General features: G+C 35.9%; 2 protein-coding genes across 5 annotated transcripts; one reads left to right on the top strand and one right to left on the bottom strand.

Moving 5' to 3' along the window:
* The first annotated feature begins 8,594 nt into the window (after positions 1–8,594).
* On the top strand, positions 8,595–11,472 carry LOC113287247 (myb-related protein 2-like). Of its 3 annotated transcripts, none has more exons than XM_026535932.1 (7): positions 8,595–8,750; positions 8,828–9,000; positions 9,139–9,215; positions 9,300–9,357; positions 9,454–9,541; positions 9,656–9,722; positions 10,498–11,472. In XM_026535932.1, the coding sequence occupies exons 2-7, from the start codon at positions 8,832–8,834 to the stop codon at positions 11,239–11,241; spliced, it is 1,203 nt and encodes a 400-aa protein (XP_026391717.1). In that variant the 5' UTR covers positions 8,595–8,750; positions 8,828–8,831; the 3' UTR covers positions 11,242–11,472. The 3 variants fall into 3 exon arrangements, with proteins under 3 accessions (XP_026391717.1, XP_026391715.1, XP_026391716.1); XM_026535930.1 differs by having other exon boundaries at positions 9,653–9,722; XM_026535931.1 differs by lacking the exon at positions 8,595–8,750 and having other exon boundaries at positions 8,769–9,000; positions 9,653–9,722.
* Positions 11,473–13,416: 1,944 nt separating this feature from the next.
* On the bottom strand, positions 13,417–15,150 carry LOC113287246 (uncharacterized protein At5g19025-like). Of its 2 annotated transcripts, none has more exons than XM_026535929.1 (2): positions 14,759–15,150; positions 13,417–14,472 (listed from the first exon to the last, which is right to left on the bottom strand). In XM_026535929.1, exon 2 carries the CDS (start codon positions 14,394–14,396, stop codon positions 13,716–13,718), a length of 681 nt encoding a protein of 226 aa, XP_026391714.1. In that variant the 5' UTR covers positions 14,397–14,472; positions 14,759–15,150; the 3' UTR covers positions 13,417–13,715. The 2 variants fall into 2 exon arrangements, with proteins under 2 accessions (XP_026391714.1, XP_026391713.1); XM_026535928.1 differs by having other exon boundaries at positions 13,417–14,459; positions 14,759–15,142.
* Between the last annotated feature and the right edge of the window lie 231 nt (positions 15,151–15,381).

The following is a 15,381-nucleotide window of genomic DNA, read 5'->3' as shown; positions in this document are numbered from 1 at the left end:
CATCAACTACATTCCAGACCGAAGTTAATATGTAGTAGGCTAGAGTATGTAGGGGCTTAATAAAGTGTGGTATTCAAGTCTGGACTAGGTCCCGGATTTTTTCTGCATTTGCGGTTTCCTCGTTAACAAAATTTCTGTTGTCTGTGTTATTTCTTTTCCGCATTATATTTTTATTTATATAATTGAAATATCAAAGGTTGTGCGTTATGTAAATCATAGTTGATAAATCCTTCGTTGTTTGTTGGATAAGACTTGATTGAACTTAGATATAAATTTTTTAGATCGTCCAAGTACTCTCACGTTATAATCAGGTTTACAGACTCGTTTATGTTTAACACTGATTGTATAGAGAAAGTGATAAAGCAAATTAATATTGTTGCTTGATTGAGTATCATTAAGTTGTAAACTCTCTGAATATTATTAAGGCTTAGTCCATACAGGTTGTCGAACGAAAAATTTGGGTGTGGTTGTTGTACCCACGTTTTTTCAGATCTTCCACGAGAAATGAATAAAATCATACTCGATATTCAGGGCTCTGTCAAAGTACTAAGGAAAAAATTACAGGACGTGAAGAGACATATAAAGTCCTTAGGTAAATCCTCTGATTTCATTCTTGATCTCTTGGAAAGACGTCACACAAATAAAGGTTCTCTAAAGAACTTATCTATTCTTGAAAAACCGCCTAACCCCCCGCTTAGAGGGAGGAATTATATTATGCAATAATCCCTTGGTTGGTTCTCATATTTTCCTTGGATAAGAACTACAAGCTGGAGTTTGTATGATTAACTTCTGTTAAAATTTCAATGAAGGAAAAGACAAAACTGCTCGATTATATCAATTAACACTGAAAAAGATATCTCATAAAATTTTGAGATATGGTCCTGGGAGATGTGTCCTTGATTATATAAGTTGTTATACCCTGTCACTTAAAAAGGTTTCTATGACCAAAATATCTTTTGGGAACTTAGTAGTCTTATTAGCACCTCACATGAGTCAGTTGACTTGGTGCTACCACATCACTTAAAGTGAGTCCAAAATATAATGACTCGACATAGGTATCAACAATTCTTATGCTCTATGCAATGAATTCTCACTGCCTATCTGACTCCTAAGAAAGAGACAAGAACATGATCCACGGATATTATGCTCTGAGATTATTCATCTTATCATAACGTTGATATGTAAACTTAAAATTATAACTCCTTCAGAAGATTATTACGGTAGAGATACTCCATTGTTAATCTTGGTGGTCTGTTAAGCATCATTACTATCATTCAGCAGAGACACTTCCAGGATTCTTGATCCATAAGAATACTTCAAGTCGCACCTTGACCCCTAAGTTTCGAAGCGTAATAGGCTCCGCCTCTATACTACTTAATTACAATATACTCGTGGGTTGGACAAGTTGTAATGCTTACAGAGAGTCCCTATTTATGTTTTCAACCAAGGCTTATTAGCTTAGGAATCAAGCAAAGATTGCTTTGTATTTAACATACTTAAAAAAGTCAAGAACAATATATTTTATGTTGCTAGCATAGATATGAATGACTAAGTATAACTTATTCGAACTTCTAGCCCCGAGTGACAAAGGTTTCATTGAATCACAAACTTAAAGAAATAAGCTATGAAATCCGTCCTTGGAGGTTTTTAAAATGTTTTCCTTTTGAATCTGAAAGTTCTATATTTTTGAATATTAGGTAGTGCATTTCTGGAATCTTGGCAGTGAGCAAATATAGTCGTTGGATAACTTCCGAAAGCTAAAGAGCGTAGGTTCCGAAAGTATGGCAGAGAGCACTAAAACACGTCCACTGCCTCACCTCCAAAAGTTAATGGGCTTCACTTTTGAAAGTACGACAAAACGCAATGTTCTTTATTTGGATCATCCGCTATTGAAAGTTCAGAGTTTCAGCTTTTGGAAGTTGTGCAAATTCTGAAAATTACATCTTTTTATTTTTGAAAGTTCAATTGGCAGCAAGCAATGTTCTTTATTTGACGCATCCACTTTTGAAAGTACAAAGTCTTGACTTTTGGAAGTGGTGCAAATTCCGAAAGTTACATCGTTTTATTTTTCGAAACTTCGATAGTGAGGACTAAACTTCCTATGTTGTCTGTCCATGAGTTTTTTTAAGATTAGGAAAGCCTAAGTTTGAAAACCATACAGTGAGTTAGCAAAGCACTTATCTTGCAATTCATTCCTTCGACATTTTGATCATATTTAACGATCAAGTCTCTCATACTAAATTCATAACTTTATTTGATACTTTGTTTCTTCACAAATAAATGAATGAATAGAAAGGGTGATAACCAACGAATAAAAATCAAATCTTTCAAACACTTACGACGGATGGCGTCTTTGTGTAAGCTTTTATTCTCCGTACTCGAGTCTTCAGGGATAACTTGAAATATTCCATCCTAACCTCTATAACCTAAGTCTGACTTTAACAAGTAATAAGCATCAATTTTGGTATCTAAATTTGACAACGTAATTGGCATACCAAGACATGTGGGTTCAGCCGAGCAATGCTCTAACAAATGATTCACTAAGTTAACTAATATTTGAGTTGGGATATGAAGATGCATTAGAACTAGTTATAACAAAAAAATATTGATAGTGTTGTGAAGTTGTGTGATGAGTTTAAGAAATCAATATGCTTTCTTAATTCATTACGAGAAAACATCAGCAACATCTATTGTTCTTATACAGTGATGAAACTACGATTTATATGTGGGAAGGGCTTGGCCTTTAAAAAAAAACTATACACCAGGCTTGAGGACACATTTGCTTATGGAATCAAAATTGAATACATAATAAAGGCTATTTTGTGCTTTTAGGGGTGACTGGAGTCGAGGTAACACAAGCCTTCAACCTTGTTTATATGTCTCCTCATGAATTGCTAATGAAAAGCTTTTACCTTACGCTGTGCAGACATATAAAGCCGAATTGAAGCCTCTTCCTGTGCATAAAATACATGTGTTCGGTTGATATTCGTAGCAAAAGGCCTGGCTACTTTATTAGAAAGTAAAAGCCTTGTTGCTACATACTAAATGTTTTGAACACCACCTCAAAGATGAGATACCGTCAACGACTCCGGTCATTCCACAAGGAAAAATTTATGTTTGGAGATTAAATGAATTAGTAACTAGAAAAATTTGTTTAAGATCTCCAACCGTTCTAAAAAAGACTTATTATTTGATACCACACGGGATGTTAGACGGGCGATAGAAAAGTTCCATCTCCCGTGATTAGATCCTACAAACCAGGAGCGATCATATAGATTACGAAAGGACATCATATTTTCAGCACCCACCGATGAGATGCTCCTAATAATCTGCATACCCATAAGCTAATCAATGGGAACTAATAACATCATGAAGCATAATAAATGGAATTTGTTGAGAATGGAGATTAAGAGGAAGAACCCATTTTTAATGGTCTTAAATTAATAAGAAAGAATCAACACATCTATCTATAATAACATCTGGATACCCACGATGCTCGTTGTCTTACAACATCCAAAAACCTCTTCTAATTAAGAATTGGCTTCTTTAATGCTTGAAATGCTGCTCTTCTTTATTTTGTTTCCTTTTTAATATTCCAAATGGAATTGAATTCTCCGTTTTTTTAAACATTTTCCATCAATATGCTTGTCGTGTTTGTGTGGTCAACAGGACAAAACCTACCTGCAGGGTTCGTTTGCTACGGAAATTCTTGGTGCCCATTTTTGGACAGCTTGTTATAGCCAAACATATAGGTAATAAGTACGGATAAAGATCACTATCTCTCTTTTCTGGTTTGGGCTAAACCGGATAGAAATGAATAATAGGATTAACATCATCCAACTTTTCATCCAAAAAGAAAAAGGATAGAGGTGATTTTAACTTCATGATTGCTTTTGTTATGATGTATGTGATTATTCTGGACGCAGCATACTAGTATGAACAACCGATTTAGGGTCCGTTTGGCAGCAGCAATGCAAGACACTGCCAATTACACGCAGTCACAGTGTCAAGCATTAGAATTACATGTAATTCAATGTTTAGTGTCGGCATGACGATAAAATGGATGTAATACAACCATGGAATACCAGTTTTGAAATTTCATTACAGAAAAAAAGAAAAAAGTATAAAAGAATAATAACAAAAGGAAAAATACTCATCTCTTAGGATTTAGCTCCCGGTTCATATATGAGATAGATCTAACTAAGTTTTACGAAAACAGTTTTACTGTCAGTTTATTACTTCACTGTTGTTTAAGCCAAGTCCTATGGGATAGATATCTAGCTGTTAGATTGGCAATCCACGTCAGCTAGGGCAATCTTCTAAGTCTTATGGGACGGCTAATCTAGCAGCTAGATTAGAAGACCACGTCAGCGGGACCACCATCTAGCACTGAACGGCTCAACGCTAAGCGATGTTTGGTTCAGCGCTTTAAATCTCAGCCGTTAGATCAGAAAATTTTCTCTCAGCGCTGAACGGTTCAGCTTTTTAAACTAGTTGTTAGTTGAACTGCGAGCAAATGTTAGAAGAGAGAAGTAGCAGGTACAGGTGTTAACTTTTTTCCCACACTTATTTTTTTGATTTGCAACACTTTTTGGCCAATCTAGCAGCTCAATCTAGTCCACAGGACTTAGCCTTAACGGCCATGTTCATGAGGGCTTTTCTTGTACGTTCACGGTCGGCTGGTGGTGGTTAACATGTCAGAAAAATGTTCTTCGAGTAAAATGTCTTACTACTCTGCTGTTCTTTTTTATACCAGAAGCTTCGGGTGTATCAATCCACTGTATTTGTACATTTTACCTTTGTACTCTTATTTTAAAGTCTGGGATTATGTTCTCACAAGTAAAGCCAACGGAGTTGTATCAAAAACCCTCGCAAATTCTCCTCACTAGACTTGCTCGGGGACTCGTAGAAAATCCCGACAATTCTTAAACGTACATACTTTCCAAATAATCTTTTGAATTATAGGCGTTGTTTGGTAACCATTATTTTAATTGATTATCAACCCGTCATTATGCAGATTATAATGGATTCTATATGTGTTTGGTAACCATTAAAATAATTGATTATTTTAATCATAATTGAAAAAATTTATTATTTCCATAAATAGAAAAAAGTTGTTTTGAAAATTTATTATAATCAATTATTTTTCTAACAAACTCAAATTAAATTTTTTTTTCTTCTTATTTTCTCTAAACTATCAAGAGAGAGACAAAAAAACAACATAGGACTAAAAAAGAAATCCTAGATCATAGTTCTTTCCTCTCCTTTTTGAGACCATCATTCTAAGATAATCAATTGAAAAAAAGTGTTTGAGAAAATTTATTTTAAAAATGACTATGTCAAAATCATTTATCAATTTATGATTATCTATAATCATAAATAGATACGGAAAATGGGTCATTTGTCCAAATATTTTTAAAACACGATTCAAATGGATGAGTAAAAAACAGTTTGGGTGAAATGGACAAAAAAAAATAGCAACGATGAAACTGGATTCATCCTGACTTAAACTTAAAATTAGCAAGGATGAAACTGGATGCATCATGATGTAAATTAGAAATAAGAAAAAATATTTGAAAATGGGTAGGATGAAACTGTTTACATCCTGGCTATTTTTACATTTTTATCCATTTAAACGGTATCAAAATCTAACTGTCATTTTCACCCAGGAATTGTTGATTCTGGTCTTTTTAAAATTTTGTGAGATCGACAATCATAAATTTTACCAAACAAGACCTATATAAGAAAAAACAGTTAAATATTGGGTTTGTAGGGAAGTTTGTGTGCAATGCGTTTTTATTTTTTTTAAAACCCTTCCAGTGTTGGGTCCGAGTGGCAGTGGAGAATTAGGTTTGCCCACTATGATTTATATATGGAGTATAAAATCTGCAAGTCTGCAACACAATCCATGATTCTGCTTTACTGCCAGTCCTTTAAAGTAGAGAGTTTACGCCCACTGCCAAGCAACTGATGGGGACTGCGGAAAGGATATGCATGCTGCACTACATCCTCCACCCACGTCTCTTGTTAGTTAATAGTTACATGGCCAACTTGATATTGATTATTTATGAACTAACTTTACCGTGTGCGAACGCTGAGTAGATAATCCTCACTCTAAAGTTACTAACCGTATCTTCAAAAATTTAGACGGCTAATTCAATGTTTGGACTGCAACCAAGGAAATCAGGTCCTATGTTGGGTGCTATATAATCAGGCAACATCTCAAAGTAATGCAATTTAATAGGGTAGCTGCCGATCGATAAAATCGAAATCCCCTCTTACCATTATTGATTCTAATCCACGTGAGAAAGAACTAGCTAGTGGCGCCATCATTCTTTTTAGGACTTCGCTTAAGAATGCCCCCACCATTCAACACCATTTGATACTCCACCAAAAACAGAACAAAAATATCCTTCTATCACATATCAGAATCATTTGATTTTCTCAAAACATCCAGCTCAAACAGAATTTTATGTTTTAATATTTGCTGTTTCGGAAGACCTTTCATTTTTTGAAAGGCCTATTGGTCATATTATCTAAAGCTTGGGTTAGAGATACCTTTGTCAGAGTTAAAAACATTCTACAGTACTTCTCTACTTTCTTTCTTTTTTTGCTCAGTTACAGTACTTCTCTACAAGAATCTGATTGATAGAAGAAGATGATAAACTTTTAAAGTCCCATCAACTTCCAACTCTTCTATATATTGGCCTAATTTTCTGTAATTTTATCTTTACTATGTACAATAAATCTGAAAAGGTTAACTGGATACTATGTGGCATCATCAACTATCTTTCCTCGGCAACACCGAGCTCACTCCCTGGACCACATTACTGATAATCAAGAAGAAGAAAAATTACTGGTCTTGTTTTTGGTAAGGATTAGGTATCACTGGGCCCACTGTATTACTGCTGGTGATGGAATTCTCACTGCTAATGATCGTGGACTCGACTGGAGGTCTTGGCTATACCTAGTCTTAACACTGTTGGTATTCATAGAATTCTTGCTTCCCACATCTTTGCTCGACCTCCCTTTTTCATAATCAGAATTCTTGAAAAGTCCCCTGTTCTTTATTTTATCCAAGGATAGTATTTCATTTTCAAGGACATGCAAAAAACTAAAAAACTATCCTATGAGACTGCAACATATGTTACAAAGAATAGACAACGGGGAATTCACTATCTACCACACAAATAGAACAGCAGCTAAAATCATGTGTGTGTTTGGCAAAAATTAAAGTCTTTCAGACTGAAGGCATCAAGAATTTCACTCTCTTTGGATCTCCGCAGTGTAAGTATGAAAGTAATCAAGTAGCATATGTCCTTTTATCCCTTAGCAACCCATGGTTTGTGAGCTTTACTACTCCAAATCTCTAATCATACTATTCAGGAAATTCATGTAAAGCGATTCGGACCACTCTGCTCCTCTTCTTTTGATACTGTTTTTCTTGGGCTGAATATGTACTCAACCAAACTACTAAAGTAGACCCAAAAAAGAAAGAGAATTACATTTCCTTGTTCTATTCCTTTTCCTTTAAAAAAATAGACATCAAGGACAAAGCATCTCTACTCTACATGATGTTTACTAAGCTTTATATCTCTCTGAGCTCCCTTGCTCATTAAAGTTTCAGTCAACAGAATCTACTTCTACATCCTTCCCTCTGACTCACCATTACATAAAGTATCAACAGGTCTTAATAAAATCACAAACACGGGTTTACTGTCCCTAGTTGATCATAACATTATTCTGTACAAGAAGCTAAGAAACTAAACCTCAGCCTGACATGTTTGCCTACTAATATAGCAAGCTGTAACTAGGACTCCACAACAAATTTAGAAGGTTTCTTTTTAATCACACAAGTACGATTGAGCGACTTTCTGACTGCAACTTCCCCCTACACTGGAAGCAAAACACTATCCAAGCTTCCAACTCTTAATAAAACTATATTAGTAGGCCCTGCTTTTGAATTGAAAGAGGAAAAAACAACTGCGGTACCTCACCTACTACATTTTTTCGATACATAGCTGCAGAAATAGCATTGTTACTTGACTCCAATCGATTAGTGAATCAAAGGTGGGAAATATGATTTTACACTAGGATATTCTGAAATAAGAAGTGAAACCCACCTTATGAGGTGCAAATGGCAGTCCCTGGACCCTGATTTGAAACAAGTAAAACTAACCCAGAAAGAGAGAGAATTCTCCTGAAAACATAAGATATCATAGATTCCTGCTCCAGGTGAGAAAAATTCTATCCTCTAAAAGGAATAAGATTCTTGCTTTTGGCCAGAGGGACCAAGTTGAAAGAAGAATACAAGTGCTTTTTTGGTATCAATTCTTGGTGCCCATTGCAAGGTGTGAGGTGTTCCGGGAAAGTTGCATATGAAGAATCTAAATAAGAGTGTGTTGTCTGAGGATGGGAGTGGAGTTGCATGAGGGGTCCTACATTTAGATACCCTAAATAGGAAGGACAATATCTCTTTTTGAGTCGCTATGAAGATCGTATTGGGTTGGGTTTTTCTCCTCCAGTTCTGTCCTAGATTCTCTGCCTACCAGCTCTTTTTTTTTTTGGTTTATAATGACATACTATGACAGCCTTCATTTTGTCAGAAGTGGTCAAACATGAGAAGCAGCAAAGCGTATAGGCAGTAGAAAACATTTTAAGCTTCTCAGTGATTTTACTCCCGAACAGTAAGCGAACTCAGTTCAGACCTACGCAAAAACTATAAAGAGAAGAAGAAAACGGAAGAAGAGGTAAGACTCAAAATCCTCACAGCCAAGACATGTAACTTCTTAGTGTTTCTTGTTTTTAACATTTATATTTTACCCAGGAAAATGTATCACCATCATCAGCACCATCCTCATCATTTGTTCATGCAAGAGGAGAATGGCATTGCGGATGCAGGACTAGTACTCTCGACTGATGCTAAGCCTAGACTTAAGTGGACACCTGAACTACACCAACGCTTCATAGAAGCAGTCAATCAGCTTGGAGGTGCCGATAGTGAGTATATATTTATTTTACGACCTTCATGTCCATGATAATATATGATACCAATACTGCAGTACGAAAACTAGAAAGCTACAAGAAAAACTGACACAGCAAAGATTTAGCTAACAATCGATTACATCAATACTGCAGAAGCTACTCCCAAGACAATAATGAAGCTAATGGGGGTTCCAGGACTTACCTTGTATCACTTAAAGAGTCATCTTCAGGTGCATTTCAAGCTTCCTCACAAAATCTCACCTATTTTCACGATTATATGCCACAGAAACTAAAATTCCATCTTTTGGTAACAGAAGTACAGGCTCGGTAAGAATCTACAAGGACAGATTAGTAACGGAATCAACAAGATTGGTAAGAGGAAAAGCCTGATATACAAAGTTCTATTGCAGCAATGAATAAATGGAAGAAATTCGAGTAATATAAAGTTTACCTTGTTGGATATGTTAGGTTGTACAAGCAGGGAACCAGAAGACAGGATGTCTGAAGTAAGTGGAGCACTAATGAGCCATACAAACCTTGGGGGTCAAACAAACAAGTAATATCATAAAACAATTATAACGTTCTTTTCATTAGTTTTATCAGGTTTTGCGTATTCATTTCGCTATATAGAAAGCTTAGACTAACAAATAGCATGGACATACACCAGCAGCTTGCAGATAAATGAGGCAATACAGATGCAGATCGAAGTCCAAAGAAGGCTTCATGATCAGCTTGAGGTAATAAGATGAAAATGTGGAATGTAATTCATATACTATGGAATAAGTCAAAACAACAGTAAAATCTCATCAATTTTAAGAATTCCAAAAATAAAAGCACTTATTTAGGAGATAGTTCAAGATGTTGTTTTATTTTTAATCCAGATCAACAAATAGAATGCGGTTACATAGAAATCCAGACATTCATTCTGAAACATTGCGATACAATCAGAAATAGCTAAATTAACACAAAAAGAAAGATTTATAGAAACGAAGAAACTCGAAACGATATAATTTCACATTTATTGACACCAGAAACAAAATACATGACATAACATTCTAATTTTCAACCATAATACCAACTAACAATAGTTCTGGAATTTATCACCCACGATGCAAAACTCCCTTTCACTAACTGCTGCAAATTCCATTTTAAGAAACTTGACTTCTTCCATGCAAAATAAGATAACCAACGGGCAAAGTAGCTTATGTTCGTCATGTAAGACAAATAGTAGAAATTTTTGAACTGTTGCTGACTCAATGTAAATAAGTTGGAACTTGGAACCTCTTCTGATATACATAATAAAAGCTAATTCTTGTTAACCTGTTGAGTAATGATTTAGATTACACATTATGATTAAATAGACTCGAAATCAATTGGCACAATAAAAGTACGCAGTATTCAGAGCCAGACAAGGATCACACTTGAGCGTATTTCCACTCAATAGGATTGATTGCTTAACATATCGAAAAGGTAATACCTGATTTATGAACTGAATATTCTCAACCGAACCAGGTGCAACGACATTTGCAGCTGCGGATAGAGGCCCAGGGGAAGTACCTACAGTCCGTACTGGAGAAAGCCCAACAGACACTTGGAGGACAGACACTCAGTTCGACTAGACTTGATGCAGATCAAGTTCAACTAACCGAGCTAATCACAGAAGTGTCCACCGATTGCATAAATGCTACAGTTTCATTGCTGAAAAATCCACCTGCCCTCTGCCATGCTCAAGGACAAACAACACAGCCTACAGATGGTTCACTGGACAGCTGCCTGACAACGTGCGAGGGATCTCATGCGGACCAAGATATGCAAAATGTTGGGATGGGATTGAGACCTTACCAACAAACTGCACCCTTAACGCAGAAGGAAACTAGAGAATTCAGGCTCGAGCAGACTGAACCAACATGGGGTGAAAAAATAACTGAAACAAAAATGTTCTCTTCACCAATTGAAAGTGACCTGGAGAGTATGTTGTTCCCTATCAAAGGTAGAACCAGTGACTTATCTATAAGCACTACAGCTGACGGGAAAACCGGCAAAACCGGGACATCCATTTCTGAGAGAAGGAACAAGGATGACAATTTCCAAGACCAAAGCGACGACAGGAAAATTTCAATTTGCTTGGATAATGAGAAGAAAACAGATATATTTTTTCCTTCTGTAGCAGAGGCACTAGACTTAAATACCCAAGGAAAAACCGGTGCTGTGTCGAACTGCAAACAATTCGACTTGAATGGATTCAGCTGGAACTGAGATACTGCAAAGAAAACTGATATATGAAATTAAAAGATACACTGTAACTTTGGATCTCGGAAGGCTATGGAGAGAACAGATCTCACATAAGAGTGGACCAGAAAGAGACTGATAAAGCTGAGTGCTAATATAACATATAAACAAAGCATGATGAGGTCTAGCATCAGTCATAACAATAATGTGTTACAATTTGATATTTAACTTGAATAAGAGTTTACTAGATTATCATAAGCTTCAGTAAGTTTATGGATGGACATATTTCAATCAGCATCATGTAGGTAAAGAGCCTCAAAAAAAGCCAAGCAAGTGCAGTTATATAGTAGTGAGGGGAAAAAAATTGCTCATTAGTCACAGAAATTTAGTTTGCAGGTATGTTGTGAAGGCATGAAATTTCAATTCATTTAGGATCAGCAGTTTTCAAAATCAAGTGATCAAAAAATTGTATGCATCTGGCAGCTAGAAATATCATAAACTAATCAATATTAGAGAAAGTATCAAGCAGGAAACCACCATATACACATTTATAGTTAAGAGCAAAATAAAAAAGCACCTGATATTTTGGCATCAAAAGCTAAATTTCCCTTGTAATTAAGTAATAAGTATCCCTAAACATAATAAGAAAATTAAAAGTATTGCTAAACAGATGAATTGAAACAGAATATTGAGCAGAATCAGCCTACCCATCCACGAATGACATCTCAGTATATTGAACAGAACGGACTTGAGTTTTTAGGGTGCAGTCAAATGGAAATTCCTAATTATGATTTTCTTACTCTCAATGCATAAGGGAATCCTAACTATTACAAATCAACTCCTGTATTGCAATCTTGTTAATGGCAATTAAAAAATATCCTCGGAAGGCCAAAGGGAAGTTTATATCTTCAACATACCTTTATCTAGTCTAGCACAACAAGAAAAGTTAAACTAATAGCCTGACACTCTGATACCACGAGAAGAAACCTACTGCGCCCCCTTGCAGTTTCACGCCTAACATTTTAATTAAAATGACGCACACAAGCGACGATTAATTGGTTTAGGGCATTTATGCAGAAAATCAGAGTCACCCATAGCCTGCGTCTGCGATGACACTTACCCTATCCTAACACCTAACTTGCGACCCCAGATTTTGCAGTAGCAAATTCCGAAGGAAGCACCAAAATAGTAATATCATTTACCTATAGAGCTCCTAAATTAACCTACTTTTCACTTAGGAAATGCCCTAAGATTTCTGGTTCAAAGCAGTATCTTTCTCCCTAAATGTACACAACGAGACAAAAAAAGAGATCAACAGCAGTAGCCCCAGAGATATCTGTTTGCTTTCGACTATCTGTTTAAGAGTAATAACTTGCCCATCACTAGTAACACCAGAGGTAAGATGTAGCAAGTACTAGAAAAAGGCAATAAAAAGTGGTTTTCGTACTCAAACCAATTATGTCTAAGTGTTTAATGCAAAATCTCATAAATGAATAAGCCATTGTAATGTTGTATAGTATCAAAACCCCTTAGGACCCTTAAAGCCGTATTAAAGAAATAGATTTTTACTTTATCAATCTTGTGTCGGAATAGGAAAGTTCCCACATAACAAGGAGTTCACCCTCTCCCTTTTCTTAATCATTGAGAGATTGTGGTCCACAATGCTGCTCAAGTAGCAGGAGAATCGTAAGTTTCGTGTATCCACACCCATATTTCTACATTCCTCCAATATTTAATACACTAGGAATCTGAACTATCTTTAAACCTTGTTAACTGCTATCGTAAATACAACAAGCTCCGTGTATCCCTATATTATAACCCACATTAGATTATTACCCATATCAAAAAGTTCCACCAAGGATTATAAAACCAGTTAATAGATTTCTCTTCTATCCCAATGACGTGCTGATATTGTTCCATAACATAATTAGAGATTTTACGAGTTCGGTAAGACAGCAAATAGATCCTTGAGAATAAGAGCAAATAGTTAAAGTATAAGAAACAAACCATGCGCCAAAACTCCGTCAAAAGATAACAAAGTCTGCCATATATTTCCTTAAATTCGTTCTATGGAAACACATGCTACCTCTGTTCTGCATCAAAGAAGATAAAGGGTATTGCAGAAATAAGATCAGCAACAAATATATCTCTAATGAAGAAAAACAGCTTAAAAGTAGAAAAAAACCAAAACCAACTTTAAGCTGAAAAAGAGAGAAACTTTTTGTCATTCTAATACTGGAAGTAAATGTAAAATTCAACATTTCATGATAACTGACCAAATATGGAACTAAAATCTATGATAATATATTTTTGGTCCTTGTACATCATATGAGGTAGCAAAGATACAATATTCCCCAACAAATGCGACCACCACAGAAGCAATACTGCATTTCACTTATTCTAAAAGTGGGGAACAAGTAGTCAGTGAACCAACTGATACTTCATACTTCACAGTTTTATTAATATGAAAGAACATGATAAGAAATTTAAAGCATCTTATACTACTTCTTAATCCTTCGAAGTTTCTTAGGGCCCCAAACCTCCATTCTACCAGCAGGACATCCACAAGGAGCTCGAAAGATAAGAACAGTCCGCCCATTGAGTGGGGCCATCTTTTTCAGCTCTGCTTCCAATTCCTTATGGTCTTGCCCAAGTTCCAAAGGTTGAATCCCATATATGTCTTCGGGCACTGGTGGCAAGTATTTAACACATTCTTCCGATTCAAGCTGGATGTCAAACTCTACCGCCTTACGCAGACCCTTGCAGAAAGGATTCCCACATTTTCTAGATTTATGATGAACTATTTCCCACAACACGATCACTGTAACAAATGTCACAACTAATCCGACTGCATAAGCAACAGGTGCATTATATATAACATCCCCAATGAGAACATAAGCTGCCGGTAGAAGCTCTGAAACCTCACGAAAAATTAGCTTGAAGTATGGTACCGTTAGAACCCCAAGTGCACCAAGGACCATTACAAGTAGAATGATATCAATTGCAGCGAATGGCGAGTGGTCACAAAAAGTGTGGGATAGCGGGTTTAAAGAGTTACTATTCTTCTTACTACGAGATTGATTGTGGTTAATCCGATGATCCCAAAACCCTGAAGGATTTGCCATGTTCCTATGTTGCTCAAAAGCTTTGCAGAATTCAATCAAACTCCGGCAATCAACCATTTGCAAAATCTAACAACAAGTCAAAGATTGAATCGTCCAAATTTGTCTGATATTGTAAGTCCCCTGCAATTAGAAACTATCTGATCTATCAGAATCTAATCCCAAATTAAAAAAAAAAATCTAAGATTCAGCACTCAAAATATACCAAACTGAATCTAAACAGCACGAAATTAGTATATCAATAACTTGTCTACAAATAAATCTTCTCCCAAATTTTTGCAGAATTAAGTATAAATTTGATTCGTTTGCCAATTAAAACGAAAAATTAATCGAAACTCTTCCAATCTTCAAAGCTAAGAATTGAATTAACGTTCACTAGGTAATTTCCAAATTAAACTAAGTTAACGGTAACTGAATCGCACCTGCTACCTTCTGCTACCTTCTTCCTCTGCCCAGAATTTAGAAGGAAAAAAAAGCGATCTGATCCGAATTTGATTCGTTAATAATAAGTCGGACAATCAAAAACCCATCAGAGAGTAATCAAATTTGTGTTTTTATTCCAAGAATAAAATCTCTTAGAAATCAGAATCCAAACAAATCATGGTTATGAATTAATAATGAAATTGAGTGATCGAAAAACAACTCAAAATAATAAGCTCGATCGGATCAATCCGTCCAATAAGAATATATTCTTAGTACTGCCGGCTCAGATTCTGATGAGAGATGAAGAAGAAGAAGAAGCAAATCTGAATGAGAAGTGAAAAAGAAAGGTCCTGGAATTTACTTTATATATGTAACGTAGAGAGTGATGTCATCCTGAGGAAGACGTTCTCCCTACTCTCTCTTTCTCTCTGATAAATGAAAAAACAGTCGACTCCAAATGAGTACCGTGTGTCAACTGTTCTGATTTCTGTGTAGCTGTTCACCTTTCATTGTAACGTACGGTATCATAGTTGACCCAAAAATGATACTTGGATGGCCATACTGATCCTAGTTGCGTGCGGGTTTTTGGCACCATGAAACGCTAAAATTTAACATTACGCCA

This window comes from Papaver somniferum, chromosome 6, assembly GCF_003573695.1.
Source record: "Papaver somniferum cultivar HN1 chromosome 6, ASM357369v1, whole genome shotgun sequence".
NCBI lineage: Eukaryota > Viridiplantae > Streptophyta > Magnoliopsida > Ranunculales > Papaveraceae > Papaver > Papaver somniferum.
Note: the sequence above shows the minus strand (reverse complement) of the source record. Positions and strands in the feature narration are given on the sequence as shown.